General features: G+C 44.2%; 1 protein-coding gene across 1 annotated transcript; it reads right to left on the bottom strand.

Moving 5' to 3' along the window:
* Positions 1-253: 253 nt before the first annotated feature.
* On the bottom strand, positions 254-19,001 carry LOC123704864. Its single transcript, XM_045653356.1, has 4 exons — positions 18,379-19,001; positions 17,675-17,955; positions 1,771-2,091; positions 254-1,631 (listed from the first exon to the last, which is right to left on the bottom strand). The coding sequence occupies exons 1-4, from the start codon at positions 18,999-19,001 to the stop codon at positions 430-432; spliced, it is 2,427 nt and encodes an 808-aa protein (XP_045509312.1). The 3' UTR covers positions 254-429.
* Between the last annotated feature and the right edge of the window lie 893 nt (positions 19,002-19,894).

Raw genomic sequence — 19,894 nt, 5'->3', positions numbered from 1 at the left:
ACTCAGGCGTGATGATTTTTACTAGTGGTGAAAAAAAAATGTTAATCCAATTGAGTACGTTTACGGTTTACTAGTTCAATGTTTGCTAACAATTTCATTTTTCTGTGATAGATATATAAGTTTGGAAAGCGTCCGTATTATTTTTTTTTTATACAGGTACATACATTTTGTTACAACCAGAGTTTAAACAATGACCCCTATGCTAGGTTAAACCTGTGCTATAGGGGTCATTCATACATATTACAGTACTAGCTTTTGCCCGCGACTTCGTCCGCGTGGAATAGTGACTTCCGGCAGAAAAGTATAGATAGCTGTGCCCGCGACTACGTCAGCGTGTAACTCCTTGTGTATTATTAATTTAAAATGTATTGGTAATATTATTTACATCAGGTTCACATGAGGCTTAAGGACCTATAGAATCAAAATACTTTAGCGCAAAGCTTCCGGGTAAACTATATTGAAAGTTGACCCGTCCGGCACGTGAACATAAAGATTTCTAGAACTGCTAACACGGGAAAGAGCAACGTATAACTGACCATGCGAGAAACAACTGACACCGAGATCTACTCCGGCAACATGAAAAGTCTGCCCTTGAGCCTTATTTATTGTCATTGCATAACACACCGATACTGGGAATTGCGTCCTTTTAAATTGGAATGGAAAATTATTTGGTATTAAGGGTATTCTGGGGATAAAGACGGTTTCTCCTGCACCGCAACCTGTTAAAATTTGAGCCTCGATTATATTTTGTTGCAACTGGGTTACTTTTAGTCGAGTTCCATTGCAAAGTTGTGGTGGTCTTAAATTTCGGAGTAGAATAATCGGAATGCCAATTTTTAAACAAATTTCGTGAGAAGGAAGTCCGGGCATATTTAAAGAATTTAAAAATTCTATCGGGTAATTAGTTGCTTCTTGTTCATCGACCATTCTATTTATTGATCTATAAACTTTGCTTTCCCCCTGTATATTCGACAGTATTTTGTTATTAATCTCAGATGCCTGGTCATTGCGAGGAGTTAAAATAGATCTTTCGCATAGCCAGGAATTGTCCCTATTTAATATATTTGTTACGTCACCGTAAACCGACGATATAAGATGTGGTTGAGATTGCACTATACAACATAATTCAGGCGTCAGAATAAGTTTTCCTTGGTGTAGTTGTGGATAGGTACCTTCACCAATCTTTAATAATGAATCAGAAAATTGACTATCATCCGGGTTATCTCCAGTTCTCACTCGCATGTTTATAGTCAAATGCACCGATTGTATATCACGCCACAAATAAGAGCTTTTCAGGCAAGCCCTAACCTCATCAGCTCGGGTTCCCCGTGGTATTACCGGTAAGGTTTGTCGGAAATCACCACAAAATAAAACCGTGATACCGCCCATTGGTCGATCATTTTGTCTTATATCCCTTAAAGTTCTATCTACCGCTTCTACTGCTTTTCGATGGGCCATCGTACATTCATCCCATATGATTAAATTACACTCGCGTAATACCTTTGCTTTGTCGCTATTTCTTGAAATACTACAGGTTGGACTTTCCGTGCGATCTAAATCAATTGGTATTTTGAACATAGTGTGAGCCGTTTTACCTCCTGGTAGCAATGTTGCAGCTATCCCAGATGAAGCTACCGACGGCAAGAGCTATTTTACGCTGATTTCGAACATAAGCCAATATTAATTTAGTCAAAAAGGTTTTCCCAGTTCCTCCAGGTGCATCTAAAAACCATATTGTTCCCAAATTATTTTGAACACTTCCGCACACACGGTCATAAACTGAACGTTGTTCTGCAGTCATCATTGGGACACCGTTTTCTAATGTTGTCAGCAGTTCCATTAAGTTGTAACCAATCTCTGCGGAATATTCCCTATTAGTTACCTCTCCGACTGAGGTTGGTGTTGGCAAACCATATTCACATAGTGATTTACCGCCAACTGCTGTTAACTCATCCTGAAGAGCTAATAAGCACTGATTTATGGCAAGATCACGGAAATTATCATTAGTTGTGCCTTCATCATTGTTAGATATATTTCTAAGAAAGTCTTCTGAAAATTTGTCTTTATATTTTTCCCATAATTGTACAGCATCTGACAAATTACAAAATGTAAGTAATGTTACAAATAAATGACGTAACCGTCTTGGATTATCACTAACACAGGATTCTGCTAAAGCGTCATCCCAATGCTGATCATTTTCAAGCAAATGACGCGCTTGGCAAGCTGCATGATAACTGGGATAAACAACATTGTCTACTTTTCTCAAATCTATAAATGAGGTTGGTCCTCGCACAGTATGTAATAATAATCGCAAATAGAAACACTCAGCGTTGTTAGGATGAACGGTGTATACTCTACCAAGAACATGTTCTTTGAAAATACCTGACTCGCCATCTACAGGCCTGCCACGGCGTCTACGATTAAAGACACCTCGTTGCTTATCGTAGGTATAATACGATGGAACTTCTTCATATAAAAGAGATTTTGCAAAATCATCAGTTTGGCAAAGTCGAAAGAATGCTAATAAAGTTGTTTGTCTAGGGTTCTCTAACCGTTCTGTGACATTTTCGGTGTTGAAATATATACGTTGACCGCCTTCAAGATGAACATCCAGATGGGTCACAGGTGGATATCTTTCATGAATGTTGAAACTTAAGATCCGCCACACAGCTTCTGAAGAACTTATATATCTGCCTGACTGAAATCTTGTAACTTCATCATTTTCATTTCTCAAAGCAAATGTAGCTTGGTCACTGCCCTTATTAATGTACTTACAAATATATTTTATTGACTCTACACTATTACACATTTCAACATTTATGTGAGCTTGAAATGCTCTGGACAACACAGGAGAATACGGAACGACCCACCTATTGTCTAAAATAACCTGTTGTCCAGACACTCGCTTTTCAACAGTGAAACCACCAGTATCTCTTGAACGGCGACGATATTTCGGGTAATACATAAATGCGACAGCTACACAAAATTATACAAGAGATAAATAATATTTTTTTAATAAAAATTTAAAAGCGTTCAAATTTTGAGCACTTCTGACATTTGCGGGGAGAGAGTTCCATAATTGAACCGCACGAACTGCAAAAGAATTGTGAAAGAATTTTGTTTTGTGAGCCGGAATCAGTAGTAAAAGGTTAGTAGAGGAGCGTAGATTACTCGAGCTCAAGTATTTGAATTTCTCTCGAAGATAGCTTGGAGCTTTTGGATCAAACAACACACAGTACAGGAGATGAAGGATATGGGAGTTTCGCCTCAGTCGGATAGGTAGCCATTTCAGCCTCTTACGGAAGTCGGAGACGATCAAATTTTCTCAAACCAAAGATAAATCGGATGCAGAAGTTTTGGAGTCTTTCAAGCCTATCCAACTGGGCTTCAGAAAGGTCAAGGTAGGAAGGTGTATCAGCATAGTCAAGGTGGGATAGGAGAAGGGAATGAGCAAGCGCTAACTTTGTCGGAATGGGTAGAAGATTACGCAGTCGTCGCAAAGCCCCAGCGGAGGCAAACAGCTTCCTGCTCACTTCTTTTAATTGAGGATCCCAAGACAATGTTTGGTCAATATATATGCCGAGATCCTTGACGATTTTACTGTAGGGGAGTTGAGTGCCACACAAATGAACTGTAGGAAGCGAAACCCAGTCAACCTTCGCGATTAGCGATGGGCTACCAACAATGATGACTTGTGTTTTTATGTTTATTTCTGTCTAATAAAACTACTCTTTTTTAGATATAAATAACAAAAACAACTTTTTACACGAACACGAGCCAAGCGAGCGAGTTGCGGCAGCGGCCGGCCTAAATATTCAAATAGGTAGCGAGGAGCGAAGCGACGAGCGTGTTAGGTTAACTCTTGAACAGTTTATTATGAAAAGTCACTGCCCGCTATCGATAAGACGTTTCAAAAATTTTACCAATATTTGAATAAGTAATTTATAAGCAGTTTAGGTAGCGAGGAGCGAAGCGACGAGCGTATAAGGTTAACTTTTGAACTACCACACGAGCCATGTGAGCGAAGCGAGCGAGTCACGACAGCGGCCGGCCTAAATATTCAAATAGGTAGCGAGGAGCGAAGCGACGAGCGTGTTAGGTTAACTTTTGAACTACCTATCGCACGAGCCAAGCGAGCGAAGCGAGCGAGTCGCGGCAGCGGCCGGCCTAAATATTCAAATAGGTAGTGAGGAGCGAAGCGACGAGCGTGTTAGGTTAACTCTTGAACAGTTTATTATGAAAAGTCACTGCCCGCTATCGATAAGACGTTTCAAAAATTTAACAATAATTGAATAAGTAATTTATAAGCAGTTTCGACTGACTGTAGAATCGCTGTAAGCAGATGTTACAAATGGAAAGGAAATTCGAATGCATTTACAAATAACTGAAGATTTCTGCCCTGGGATGAGCCGCGAGCTGCTTGCAGCTCGCGCACCATGCACCCTCGAAGGTGGACAGCCCCCCGGAATAGAAAATATTTGAATGGGGAATTTATAAGCATTACCGACTGACTGTAGAATCGCTGTTAGGAGATGTAACAAATGGATAGGAAATTCGAATGCATTTTCAAATGACTGAAAATTTCTACCCTGGGATGCTTCGCGGGCTGCTTGCAGCCCGCGCACTACGCTCCCTCGAAGGTGGACAGCCTCCCGGAGTGGAAAATACTTGAATGGGGAATTTATAAGCATTAACGACTTACTGTAGAATCGCTGTTAACAGATAAAAGCAAATTGACGGGGAATTTTAACGCATTTTCTAATGACTGAAGATTTTTGTCCCTGGGATGTACCGCGGGCTGCTTGCAGCCCGCGCACCACGCACCCTCGATGGTGGATAGCCCCCCGGAATAGAAAATATTTGAATGGGGAATTTATAAGCAGTTTCGACTGACTGTAGAATCGCTGTTAGCAGACGTTACAAATGGAAAGGAAATTCGAATGCATTTTCAAATGTCTGAAGATTTCTGTCCTGGGATGAGCCGCGAGCTGCTTGCAGCTCGCGCACCACGCACCCTCGAAGGTGAACCGCCCCCCGGAATAGAAAATACTTGAATGGGGAATTTATAAGCATTACCGACTGACTGTAGAATCGCTGTTAGCAGATGTAACAAATGGACAGAAAATTCGAATTTATTTTCAAATGACTGCCCTTTTGCTTCAACTCAGGGGCAAAAGAGGCTCGCGGGCTGCTTGCAGCCCGCGCACAACGCACCCTCGAAGTTCGCCAGCATTCCAGAATAGAAAATATTTGAATTGGGAATTTATAAGCACTTCCGATTGACTCTGGAATCGCTGTTAGCAGAAAATTACAAATGGACTGGGAATTCTAACACATTTTCTAATGACTGCCCTATTGCTTCCACCCAGGGGCAAAAGGGGCTCGCGGGCTGCTTGCAGCCCGCGCACAACGCACCAGCTAGTTATAATATATAAAGCTACACTACCACTCACTCACTGACTGACTGACATCGGGTTTCTCGGAAACTACGCGGAAAGTTGGGGGGATTTCGACGTGATCGTATAGAGGTGCGGCGAGTGACTACCGGAAAAATATAGCGATCTCGATCACCTTCGAATACCGAGTGGACCCCTGGAGGTGCGCAGAAACGGTGCCACCTGGAGGGGGGGTGTCTGAACAAAAAATGCTCGGAACTGGTGGCGATTACCAGGGGAGGTGGAAAAATGGGGATTTTCGCGAAAACAAGATGGCCGCCGTACTTTGCCAAAATCGCCGTTTATGAATCCTTACGTCTCAAATTTGGCACACGTGCTCTGTTCGAGCTGGCGAATCGATCGGTACCCCGTTCGAGTGGCTCCGGGCCCCAGTTTCCAACTTTCATACAACGTAAACTCCAACGGCCTGCGGAAACGGTGCGAGTTGGGTTGGGGGTCCCGGAACTAAAAATGATCACCACCCTGGGACGCTACCAGGGAGCCATAGTGGGACGCTCGATTTTGGAATTTTTCCATTTTTGGCGAAAACATATAAACGTAAATTTAGACGAGGTGGTGCAATGGAGAAATACACCAATGATGCATTCGTACTCGCCCAGCTCCCAGGATATCCAGAAAAATCCGAAATCTTAAACTTTCCCTCATCTCTCGAAGACGGTCAACGGCCCGCGCAAACGGTAGCAGCTACATCTGGGGTGCTCAAACTAAACTTGGAGTAGACCTCGAGCAATTACCACAGATAGTGAAAAAAATTCAAAATGGCGGAAAAAATGGCCGCCGCCATACAAATTCTAAAACGGCCATCGCTGGTCCGATTGCGCTGAAACTTGGCACAGGGGCTTTAATCGAGCCGCATATTAAGTTGGCATACTCATAATCGAGTTTCCATAGCTGGTTTCCGAGTTTCATACAACGCGAAATTCGACGGCTCTCCGAAACGGCGCAAGATAGGTGGGGGGTGTAGAACTAAAAAATGATCAGGAAGATGGGGTGCTACCAGGGCAATCGAGAAATTTCAAATTGGACGTAATTTTTTTTCAAAAAATGGCCAATTTTTCAAAGCAAGATGGTGGCGCCGGTTACTTTACGATGGGTCTAAAAATTGACTTTTGTGCTCATATCGGCCATATTCACAAAACTGCATACTCAGAATCTCTCTCCGACCCCTGGTTTCCATTTTCCATACATCACGAAATTCAACGGCTCTCTGAACCGGTGGCAGGTAGGTTGGTGTCGTCGAAGTAAAAAATGCTTCAAAACCTGGTCCGCTTCCAGACATGTAAAAATTTTTGGTAAAAAAGCGAATTTTTTTTTTTCGAAAATTTTGTATGGAAATTTCCATAGTAGGAAGGGTGATTGAAGAGCAACGGCAAAAGACGGCGCCGCGGGCTGCTTGCTGCCCGCGCACCGCGCTACTTCGAGGGTTGACAGCCTCCCGGAGTAGAAAATATTTATTAACTTTTGAACTACCGCACGAGCCAAGCGAGCGAAGCGAGCGAGTCACGGCAGCGGCCAGCGTAAATATTCAAATAGGTAGCGAGGAGCGAAGCGACGAGCGTGTTAGGTTAACTTTTGAACTACTTACCGCACGAGCCAAGCGAGCGAAGCGAGCGAGTCGCGTCAACGGCCGGCCTAAATATTCAAATAGGTAGCGAGGAGCGAAGCGACGAGCGTGTTAGGTTAACTTATGAACTACCTATCGCACGAGCCAAGCGAGCGAAGCGAGCGAGTTGCGGCAGCGGCCGGCCTAAATATTCAAATAGGTAGCGAGGAGCGAAGCGACGAGCGTGTTAGGTTAACTTATGAACTACCTATCGCACGAGCCAAGCGAGCGAAGCGAGCGAGTTGCGGCAGCGGCCGGCCTAAATATTCAAATAGGTAGCGAGGAGCGAAGCGACGAGCGTGTTAGGTTAACTCTTGAACAGTTTATTATGAAAAGTCACTGCCCGCTATCGATAAGACGTTTCAAAAATTTTACCAATATTTAAATAAGTAATTTATAAGCAGTTTAGGTAGCGAGGAGCGAAGCGACGAGCGTGTAAGGTTAACTTTTGAACTACCGCACGAGCCATGCGAGCGAAGCGAGCGAGTCACGGCAGCGGCCGGCCTAAATATTCAAATAGGTAGCGAGGAGCGAAGCGACGAGCGTGTTTGGTTAACTTTTGAACTACCTATCGCACGAGCCAAGCGAGCGAAGCGAGCGAGTCGCGGCAGCGGCCGGCCTAAATATTCAAATACATAGGTAGCGAGGAGCGAAGCGACGAGCGTGTTAGGTTAACTCTTGAACAGTTTATTATGAAAAGTCACTGCCCGCTATCGATAAGACGTTTCAAAAATTTAACAACATTTGATTAAGTAATTTATAAGCAGTTTCGACTGACTGTAGAATCGCTGTTAGCAGATGTGACAAATGGAAAGGAAAATATTTGAATGGGGAATGTATAAGCACTTCCGATTGACTGTGGAATCGCTGTTAGCAGATAAAAGCAAATTGACGGGGAATTTTAACGCATTTTCAAATGACTGAAGATTTCTGCCCTGGGATGCTTCGCGGGCTGCTTGCAGCCCGCGCACCACGCACCCTCGAAGGTGGACAGCCTCCCGGAGTGGAGAATACTTGAATGGGGAATTTATAAGCATTACCGACTGACTGTAGAATCGCTGTTAGCAGATGTAACAAATGGACAGGAAATTCGAATGCATTTTCAAATGACTGCCCTATTGCTTCAACTCAGGGGCAAAAGGGGCTCGCGGGCTGCTTGCAGCCCGCGCACAACGCACCAGCTTGCTGCCCGCGCACCGCGCTACTTCGAGGGTTGACAGCCTCCCGGAGTAGAAAATATTTATTAACTTTTGAACTACCGCACGAGCCAAGCGAGCGAAGCGAGCGAGTCACGGCAGCGGCCAGCGTAAATATTCAAATAGGTAGCGAGGAGCGAAGCGACGAGCGTGTTAGGTTAACTTTTGAACTACTTACCGCACGAGCCAAGCGAGCGAAGCGAGCGATTCGCGTCAACGGCCGGCCTAAATATTGAAATAGGTAGCGAGGAGCGAAGCGACGAGCGTGTTAGGTTAACTCTTGAACAGTTTATTATGAAAAGTCACTGCCCGCTATCGATAAGACGTTTCAAAAATTTTACCAATATTTGAATAATAAGTAATTTATAAGCAGTTTAGGTAGCGAGGAGCGAAGCGACGAGCGTGTAAGGTTAACTTTTGAACTACCACACGAGCCATGCGAGCGAAGCGAGCGAGTCACGACAGCGGCCGGCCTAAATATTCAAATAGGTAGCGAGGAGCGAAGCGACGAGCGTGTTAGGTTAACTTTTGAACTACCTACCGCACGAGCCAAGCGAGCGAAGCGAGCGAGTTGCGGCAGCGGCTGGCCTAAATATTCAAATAGGTAGCGAGGAGCGAAGCGACGAGCGTGTTAGGTTAACTCTTGAACAGTTTATTATGAAAAGTCACTGCCCGCTATCGATAAGACGTTTCAAAAATTTTACCAATATTTGAATAATAAGTAATTTATAAGCAGTTTAGGTAGCGAGGAGCGAAGCGACGAGCGTGTAAGGTTAACTTTTGAACTACCACACGAGCCATGCGAGCGAAGCGAGCGAGTCACGACAGCGGCCGGCCTAAATATTCAAATAGGTAGCGAGGAGAGAAGCGACGAGCATGTTAGGTTAACTTTTGAACTACCTATCGCACGAGCCAAGCGAGCGAAGCGAGCGAGTCGCGGCAGCGGCCGGCCTAAATATTCAAATAGGTAGCGAGGAGCGAAGCGACGAGCGTGTTAGGTTAACTCTTGAGTTTATTATGAAAAGTCACTGCCCGCTATCGATAAGACGTTTCAAAAATTTAACAATATTTGAATAAGTAATTTATAAGCAGTTTCGACTGACTGTAGAATCGCTGTTAGCAGATGTTACAAATGGAAAGGAAATTCGAATGCATTTTCAAATGACTGAAGATTTCTGCCCTGGGATGAGCCGCGAGCTGCTTGCAGCTCGCGCACCACGCACCCTCGAAGGTGAACCGCCCCCCGGAATAGAAAATATTTGAATTTGAAATTTATAAGCACTTCCGATTGACTGTGGAATCGCTGTTTGCAGATAATAGCAAATTGACGGGGAATTTTAATGCATTTTCAAATGACTGAAGATTTCTGCCCTGGGATGCTTCGCGGGCTGCTTGCAGCCCGCGCACTACGCTTCCTCGAAGGTAGACAGCCTCCCGGAGTGGAAAATACTTGAATGGGGAATTTATAAGCATTACCGACTGACTGTAGAATCGCTGTTAGCGGATGTAACAAATGGACAGAAAATTCGAATTTATTTTCAAATGACTGCCCTATTGCTTCAACCCAGGGGCAAAAGGGGCTCGCGGGCTGCTTGCAGCCCGCGCACAACGCACCTTCGAAGGTCGACAGCATTCCAGAATAGAAAATATTTGAATTGGGAATTTATAAGCACTTCCGATTGACTGTGGAATCGCTGTTAGCAGAAAATTACAAATGGACTGGGAATTCTAACACATTTTCTAATGACTGCCCTATTGCTTCAACCCAGGGGCAAAAGGGGCTCGCGGGCTGCTTGCAGCCCGCGCACCGCGCAACTTCGAGGGTTGACAGCCTCCCGGAGTAGAAAATATTTATTAACTTTTGAACTACCTACCGCACGAGCCAAGCGAGCGAAGCGAGCGAGTCACGGCAGCGGCCAGCATAAATATTCAAATAGGTAGCGAGGAGCGAAGCGACGAGCGTGTTAGGTTAACTTTTGAACTACTTACCGCACGAGCCAAGCGAGCGAAGCGAGCGAGTCGCGTCAACGGCCGGCCTAAATATTCAAATAGGTAGCGAGGAGCGAAGCGACGAGCGTGTTAGGTTAACTTATGAACTACCTACCGCACGAGCCAAGCGAGCGAAGCGAGCGAGTTGCGGCAGCGGCCAGCCTAAATATTCATATAGGTAGCGAGGAGCGAAGCGACGAGCGTGTTAGGTTAACTCTTGAACAGTTTATTATGAAAAGTCACTGCCCGCTATCGATAAGACGTTTCAAAAATTTTACCAATATTTGAATAAGTAATTTATAAGCAGTTTAGGTAGCGAGGAGCGAAGCGACGAGCGTGAAAGGTTAACTTTTGAACTACCAAACGAGCCATGCGAGCGAAGCGAGCGAGTCACGACAGCGGCCGACCTAAATATTCAAATAGGTAGCGAGGAGCGAAGCGAAGAGCGTGTTAGGTTAACTTTTGAACTACCTTTCGCACGAGCCAAGCGAGCGAAGCGAGCGAGTCACGGCAGCGGCCGGCCTAAATATTCAAATAGGTAGCGAGGAGCGAAGCGACGAGCGTGTTAGGTTAACTCTTGAACAGTTTATTATGAAAAGTCACTGCCCGCTATCGATAAGACGTTTCAAAAATTTAACAATATTTGAAAAAGTAATTTATAAGCAGTTTCGACTGACTGTAGAATCGCTGTTAGCAGATGTAAGAAATGGACAGGAAATTCGAATGCATTTTCAAATGACTGAAGATTTCTGCCCTGGGATGAGCCGCGAGCTGCTTGCAGCTCGCGCACCACGCACCCTCGAAGGTGGACAGCCCCCCGGAATAGAAAATATTTGAATGGGGAATTTATAAGCATTACCGACTGACTGTAGAATCACTGTTAGGAGATGTAACAAATGGATAGGAAATTCGAATGCATTTTCAAATGACTGAAGATTTCTGCCCTGGGATGCTTCGCGGGCTGCTTGCAGCCCGCGCACTACGCTCCCTCGAAGGTGGACAGCCTCCCGGAGTGGAAAATACTTGAATGGGGAATTTATAAGCATTAACGACTTACTGTAGAATCGCTGTTAGCAGATGTAACAAATGGATAGGAAATTTGAATGCATTTTCAAATGACTGAAGATTTCTGCCCTGGGATGAGCCGCGAGCTGCTTGCAGCTTGCGCACCATGCACCCTCGAAGGTGAACCGCCCCCCGGAATAGAAAATATTTGAATTTGAAATTTATAAGCACTTCCGATTGACTGTGGAATCGCTGTTTGCAGTTAATAGCAAATTGACGGGGAATTTTAATGCATTTTCAAATGACTGAAGATTTCTGTCCTGGGATGCTTCGCGGGCTGCTTGCAGCCCGCGCACTACGCTCCCTCGAAGGTGGACAGCCTCCCGGAGTGGAAAATACTTGAATGGGGAATTTATAAGCATTACCGACTGACTGTGGAATCGCTGTTAGCAGAAAATTACAAATGGACTGGGAATTCTAACACATTTTCTAATGACTGCCCTATTGCTTCAACCCAGGGGCAAAAGGGGCTCGCGGGCTGCTTGCAGCCCGCGCACAACGCACCAGCTAGTCATATATATATAAAGCTACACTACCACTCACTCACTGACTGACTGACATCGGGTTTCTCGGAAACTACGGGGAAAGTTGGGGGGATTTCGACGTGATCGTGTAGAGGTGCTCCCAGTGACCACCGGAAAAATATAGCGATCTCGATCATCTTCGAAAACCAAGTGGACCCCTGGAGGTGCGCAAAAACGGTGGTACCTGGAGGGGGGGTGTCTGAACAAAAAATGCTCAGAACTGGTGGCGATTACCAGGGGAGGTGGAAAAATGGGGATTTTCGCGAAAACAAGATGGCCGCCGTACTTTGCCAAAATCGCCGTTTATGAATCCTTACGTCTCAAATTTGGCACACGTGCTCTGTTTGAGCCGGCAAATCGATCGGTGCCCCGTTCGAGTGGCTCCGGGCCCCAGTTTCCAACTTTCATACAACGTAAAATCCAACGGCCCGCGGAAACGGTGCGAGTTGGGTGGGGGGTCCCGGAACTAAAAATGATCACCACCCTGGGACGCTACCAGGGAGCCATAGTGGGTCGCTGGATTTTGGAATTTTTCCATTTTTGGCGCAAACATAAAAACGTAAATTTAGACGAGGTGGCGCAACGGAGAAATACACCAATGACGCATTCGTACTCGCCCAGCTCCCAGGATATCCAGAAAAATCCGAAATCTTAAACTTTCCCTCATCTCTCGAAGACGGTCAACGGCCCGCGCAAACGGTAGCAGCTACATCTGGGGTGCTCGAACTAAACTTGGAGTAGACCTCGAGCAATTACCACAGATAGTGAAAAAAATTCAAAATGGCGGAAAAAATGGCCGCCGCCATACAAATGCTAAAATGGCCATCGCTGGTCCGATCGCGCTGAAACTTGGCACAGAGGCTTTAATCGAGCCGCACATTAAGTTGGCATACTCATAATCGAGTTTCCACCGCTGGTTTCCGAGTTTCATACAACGCAAAATTCGACGGCTCTCCGAAACGGCGCCAGATAGCCGGGGGGTGTAAAACTAAAAAATGATCAGGAAGATGGGTTGCTACCAGGGCAATCGAGAAATTTCAAATTAGACGTAATTTTTTTTTTAAAAATGGCTGATTTTTCGAGGCAAGATGGTGGCGCCGGTTACTTTACGATCGGTCTGAAAATTGACTTCTGTGCTCTAATCGGCCAGATTTACAAAACTGCATACTCAGAATTTCTCTCCGACCCTCGGTTTCCATTTTCCATACATCACGAAATTCAACGGCTCTCTGAACTGATGGCACTTAGGTTGGGGTTACCAAGGTAAAAAATGTTTAAAAACTTGGTCCGCTTCCAGGCACATAAAAATTTTTGCTAAAAAGCGAAATTTTTTTTTTCGAAAATTTTGTATGGAAATTTCCATAGTAGGAAGGGTAATTGAATAGCATCGGCAAAAGACGGCACCGCGGGCTGCTTGCTGCCCGCGCACCGCGTAACTTCGAGGGTTGACAGCCTCCCGGAGTAGAAAATATTTATTAACTTTTGAACTACCGCACGAGCCAAGCGAGCGAAGCGAGCGAGTCGCGTCAACGGCCGGCCTAAATATTCAAATAGGTAGCGAGGAGCGAAGCGACGAGCGTGTTAGGTTAACTTATGAACTACCTACCGCACGAGCCAAGCGAGCGAAGCGAGCAAGTTGCGGCAGCGGCCGGCCTAAATATTCAAATAGGTAGCGAGGAGCGAAGCGACGAGCGTGTTAGGTTAACTCTAAAACAGTTTATTATGAAAAGTCACTGCCCGCTATCGATAAGACGTTTCAAAAATTTTACCAATATTTAAATAAGTAATTTATAAGCAGTTTAGGTAGCGAGGAGCGAAGCGACGAGCGTGTAAGTTTAACTTTTGAACTACCACACGAGCCATGCGAGCGAAGCGAGCGAGTCACGATAGCGGCCGGCCTAAATATTCAAATATGTAGGTAGCGAGGAGCGAAGCGACGAGCGTGTTAGGTTAACTTTTGAACTACCTATCGCACGAGCCAAGCGAGCGAAGCGAGCGAGTCGCGGCAGCGGCCGGCCTAAATATTCAAATATGTAGGTAGCGAGGAGCGAAGCGACGAGCGTGTTAGGTTAACTCTTGAACAGTTTATTATGAAAAGTCACTGCCCGCTATCGATAAGACGTTTAAAAAATTTAACAACATTTGAATAAGTAATTTATAAGCAGTTTCGACTGACTGTAGAATCGCTGTTAGCAGATGTTACAAATGGAAAGGAAATTCGAATGCATTTTCAAATGTCTGAAGATTTCTGCCCTGGGATGAGCCGCGAGCTGCTTGCAGCTCGCGCACCACGCAACCTCGAAGGTGGACAGCCCCCCGGAATAGAAAATATATGAATGGGGAATTTATAAGCATTACCGACTGACTGTAGAATCGCTGTTAGGAGATGTTACAAATGGAAAGGAAATTCGAATGCTTTTTCAAATGACTGAAGATTTCTGCCCTGGGATGAGCCGCGAGCTGCTTGCAGCTCGCGCACCACGTACCCTCGAAGGTGAACCGCCCCCCGGAATAGAAAATATTTGAATTTGAAATTTATAAGCACTTCCGATTGCTGTGGAATCGCTGTTAGCAGATAAAAGCAAATTGACGGGGAATTTTAACGCATTTTCAAATGACTGAAGATTTCTGCCCTGGGATGCTTGCGCGCGCACTACGCTCCCTCGAAGGTGGACAGCCTCCCGAAGTGGAAAATACTTGAATAGGGAATTTATAAGCATTACCGACTGACTTTAGAATCGCTGTTAGCAGATGTAACAAATAGACAGAAAATTCGAATATATTTTCAAATGACTGCCCTATTGCTTCAACCCAGGGGCAAAAGGGGCTCGCGGGCTGCTTGCAGCCCGCGCACAACGCACCAGCTAGTTATAATATATAAAGCTACACTACCACTGACTCACTGACTCACTGACATCGGTTTTCTCGGAAACTACGTGGAAAGTGGGGGGGATAACGACGTGATCGTGTAGAGGTGCGCCGAGTGACCAGAGGAAAAATATAGCGATCTCGATCATCTTCGAAAACCAAGTGGACCCCTGGAGGTGCGCAAAAACGGTGCCACCTGGAGGGGGGGTGTCTGAACAAAAAATGCTCAGAACTGGTGGCGATTACCAGGGGAGGTGGAAAAATGGGGATTTTCGCGAAAACAAGATGGCCGCCGTACTTTGCCAAAATCGCCGTTTATGAATCCTTACGTCTCAAATTTGGCACACGTGCTCTGTTCGAGCCGGTGAATCGATCGAAGCCCCGTTCGAGTGGCTCCGGGCCCCCGTTTCCAACTTCCATACAACGTAAAATCCAACGGCCCGCGGAAACGGTGTGAGATGGGTGGGGGGTCCCCGAACTAAAAATGATCACCACCCTGGGACGCTACCAGGGAGCCATAGTGGGACGCTCGATTTTGGAATTTTTCCATTTTTGGGGCAAACATAAAAACGTAAATTTAGACGAGGTGGTGCAATGGAGAAATACACTAATGACGCATTCGTACTCGCCCAGCTCCCAGGATATCCAGAAAAATCCGAAATCTTAAACTTTCCCTCATCTCTCGAAGACGGTCAACGGCCCGCGCAAACGGTAGCAGATACATCTGGGGTGCTCGAACTAAACTTGTAGTAGACCTCGAGCAATTACCACAGATAGTGAAAAAAAATCAAAATGGCGGAAAAAATGGCCGCCGCCATACAAATTCTAAAACGGCCATCGCTGGTCCGATCGCGCTGAAACTTGGCACAGGGGCTTAAATCGAGTCGCATATTAAGCTGGCATACTCATAATTGAGTTTCCATCGCTGGTTTCCGAGTTTCATACAACGCAAAATTTGACGGCTCTCTGAAACGGCGCGAGATAGGTGGGGGGTGTAGAACTAAAAAATGATCAGGAAGATGGGGTGCTACCAGGGCAATCGAGAAATTTCAAATTTGACGCAATTTTTTTTCAAAAATAGCCAATTTTTCAAAGCAAGATGGTGGCGCCGGTTACTTCACGATCGGTCTGAAAATTGACTTCTGTGCTTGAATCGGCCAGATTTACAAAACTGCATACTTAGAATTTCTCTCCGACTCCCGGTTTCCATTTTCCATACATCACGAAATTCAACGGCTCTCTGAACTGGTGGCAGGTAGGTCGGGGTCGCCGAAGTAAAAAATACTTCAAAACCTGGTCCGCTTCCAGGCATATAAAAATTTTTGGTAAAATGCGAAATTTTTTTTTTCGGAAATTTTGTATGGAAATTTCCATAGTAGGAAGGGTAATTGAATAGCATCGGCAAAAGACGGCACCGCACCGCGCAACTTCGAGGGTTGACAGCCTCCCGGAGTCGAAAATATTTATTAACTTTTGAACTACCTACCGCACGAGCCAAGCGAGCGAAGCGAGCGAGTCACGGCAGCTGCCAGCATAAATATTCAAATAGGTAGCGAGGAGCGAAGCGACGAGCGTGTTAGGTTAACTTTTGAACTACTTACCGCACGAGCCAAGCGAGCGAAGCGAGCGAGTCGCGTCAACGGCCGGCCTAAATATTCAAATAGGTAGCGAGGAGCGAAGCGACGAGCGTGTTAGGTTAACTTATGAACTACCTACCGCACGAGCCAAGCGAGCGAGTTGCGGCAGCGGCCGGCCTAAATATTCAAATAGGTAGCGAGGAGCGAAGCGACGAGCGTGTTAGGTTAACTCTTGAACAGTTTATTATGAAAAGTCACTGCCCGCTATCGATAAGACGTTTCAAAAATTTTACCAATATTTGAATAAGTAATTTATAAGCAGTTTAGGTAGCGAGGAGCGAAGCGACGAGCGTATAAGGTTAACTTTTGAACTACCACACGAGCCATGTGAGCGAAGCGAGCGAGTCACGACAGCGGCCGGCCTAAATATTCAAATAGGTAGCGAGGAGCGAAGTGACGAGCGTGTTAGGTTAACTTTTGAACTACCTATCGCACGAGCCAAGCGAGCGAAGCGAGCGAGTCGCGGCAGCGGCCGGCCTAAATATTCAAATAGGTAGTGAGGAGCGAAGCGACGAGCGTGTTAGGTTAACTCTTGAACAGTTTATTATGAAAAGTCACTGCCCGCTATCGATAAGACGTTTCAAAAATTTAACAATAATTGAATAAGTAATTTATAAGCAGTTTCGACTGACTGTAGAATCGCTGTAAGCAGATGTTACAAATGGAAAGGAAATTCGAATGCATTTACAAATAACTGAAGATTTCTGCCCTGGGATGAGCCGCGAGCTGCTTGCAGCTCGCGCACCATGCACCCTCGAAGGTGGACAGCCCCCCGGAATAGAAAATATTTGAATGGGGAATTTATAAGCATTACCGACTGACTGTAGATGTAGCCTACGAAGTAACGATTACGAACGAACGAAGTATAAAGCAAAATTATAACCATCTTCCCCTCGACAATATATCAAAGGATATTGCAAACCGTCGTAAGCCCTGTGGGTTTCGTAAATACGTTGTAAACGATTGTCTCTGGAACGGATAACGATATCACGCCTATCACATTCCTGGTCGACCAATACCACAGCAACTTCATTCGTGGATGGAGCATTATAACGCCCAGGGTGTTCCTGCGTTGGACGCCTATCGGCATTTATAACAATTTTATAATTGTTATCATCATCTCGAGGAAGAGCTTCTAATGCCGATTTAAAACTGCATACATACGAATTAATCTGATGCAACATGTTCTGAAGTTGTGAAATGAGTTCAGCATTTAAATTTGGGAAATATTGATTTCTTATATTCGACTGTTCGTTGTAGTCGGATACAAAATATATTTGAAGAAACTTAGGTTGGTCTTCAGGCAAAAGAGATCCTATCAAATGGTAAACCTGACCTTGTATTTTAAAAGTAGGCATGAAAGGACCTTCGGAGATTTGTTGAGCACCAAAGGATGTCATCTGAAACGCACTATTATAAGTGCGAATGTTGTCGAAAAACTGTTTAGATTGCACATGTTCCCCTAAAAGTAATGATTTCAAAGGTTCCGGTGGGTCTTCGAATGAAGGCAAATTTATTTTACCTCCAGAACAACAGAATCCAGCCGACTCCTTACTCCACTTTAAAGCATTACAAAAAGAACATACCACGTTCATATCGCCTATTACAGAAGATGATCTGTAATCAATTGTGAAATTATAAGCAAACCCACTTTTATATTTGTCTGACCACGCCACCGTATTTCTAGATTGATCTTCTATGTGTACATCTAAGTTATTAAGACTATGACGAAATCTGTCTGCAGTAAGACGGGCCTCTCGCTGTTCGTCCGTTTCAAGAGACCGAATATTTTCGATTCTTAATCTTTCATTAGACAAACTTATTAATCGTTCTTGTGTCAAAGAATTGTAATGTTCGCGTACCGACTCTAGTCGTTGTTCATGCTCATGTTCATCTTCGAGTGATCGAACAATATTATGGTGCACCCTATCATTTGTCAAACGGTCTTCATATTGAGTAAAAGTTTCAGATTCTCGAGATAAAATATGACGTTCGCGGTCAGCTGTGAGACGCAATTCCCTCTCAGTGAAGGTTTCTGACTCGCGAGACAATATATGACGTTCGCGGTCAGCTGTGAGACGTAATTCCCTCTCAGTGAAGGTTTCTGACTCGCGAGACAATATATGACGTTCACGGTCAGCTGTAAGACGTAATTCCCTCTCAGTGAAGGTTTCTGACTCGCGAGACAATATATGACGTTCGCGGTCAGCTGTAAGACGTAATTCCCTCTCAGTGAAGGTTTCTGACTCGCGAGATAATGTATGCCGTTCGCGGTCAGCTGTGAGACGTAATTCCCTTTCAGTAAATGTTTCGGACTCGCGAGATAATGTATGTCGTTCGCGGTCAGCTGTGAGACGCAATTCTCGTTGTGAAGCAGTTTCAGCTGCTCGGGATAACACATGTTGTTCTTGGTCAATGGTAAGCCTTAGCTCTCGTTGAGAAAAGCTTTGAGACGCCCGTGATGTAGCTCGTCTCGCTCTGTCAGCTGCTAATCGCATCTCTCTCTCTGAAGAGCTTTCATTGGCTCGAGAAGTTGAGGCACTAACTCTCATAGAGTTTAACCGATATGCTCTTTCCTCTGCCGATTCTTGAGAACGCGCATTTCTCATCCTCTTAGCATCTCTAGAATTTCGAGATAAAGATGGTCTTTTTTTAGGTGGCATTGTGTATTTTTAATCAACAGTAACTGAAGCTACCTTGAACTTATGAAATCTATTAATATTATATAATATAAACACTACTAAAATAACTAAAATGCGTACCTACTACTACTTATAAAGAAATAAAATGTAAACTAATAATATGCTTAAACACTACCGAAACCTATAGAATAACAACAAAAGAAATCTATAAATGAACTATAATAATTATAGTTAAACACTACTATAATAAATATATGATAATTACGAAAATAAACTATTAATACCTACCAAAATAACAAAGATACGTACCTACTGCTACTTCACTTATAAAGAAATAAAATGTAAACTAATAATATGCTTAAACACCACCAAAACCTATAGAAAAACAAATAATTACGAAAATAAACTATTGATATAATTAAACACTACCAAAATAACTAAAATACGTACCAATTGATACTTCACTTATAAAGAAATAAAATGTAAACTATTAATATGCTTAAACACTACCAAAACCTATAGAAAAACAAATAATTACGAAAATAAACTATTAATATAATTAAACACTACCAAAATAACTAAAATACGTACCTACTGCTACTTCACTTATAAAGAAATAAAATGTAAACTAATAATATGCTTAAACACTACCAAAACCTATAGAAAAACAAATAATTACGAAAAAAAACTATTAATATAATTAAACACTTCCAAAATAACTAAAATGCGTACCTACTGGTACTTCACTTATAAAGAAATAAAATGTAAACTAATAATATGCTTTAACACTACTAAAACCAACAACAACAACAAAAGAAATCTGTCAATAAGGTCGAACACTCTGAACGTCTATTCGCATCAACAGCCAAATATTGTATGAACCTCGCACGCGGACCCGCCGCCTTTTTATAGCT

This window comes from Colias croceus, chromosome W (genome assembly GCF_905220415.1).
Source record: "Colias croceus chromosome W, ilColCroc2.1".
Lineage (NCBI taxonomy): Eukaryota > Metazoa > Arthropoda > Insecta > Lepidoptera > Pieridae > Colias > Colias croceus.
Note: the sequence above shows the minus strand (reverse complement) of the source record. Positions and strands in the feature narration are given on the sequence as shown.

Excerpts from the sequence above, each read along its gene's own strand:
- LOC123704864 (XM_045653356.1), bottom strand. The coding sequence starts at position 19,001 with ATGCCACCTAAAAAAAGACCATCTTTATCTCGAAATTCTAGAGATGCT. Across the intron at positions 2,092-17,674 it reads GCCTACTTTTAAAATACAAG|ATGCTGTACAATTATGGGAA; the intron begins GTCAGGTTTACC and ends GTAATTTGTCAG. Across the intron at positions 1,632-1,770 it reads ACAACGTTCAGTTTATGACC|CTTCATCTGGGATAGCTGCA; the intron begins GTGTGTGCGGAA and ends TGCCGTCGGTAG.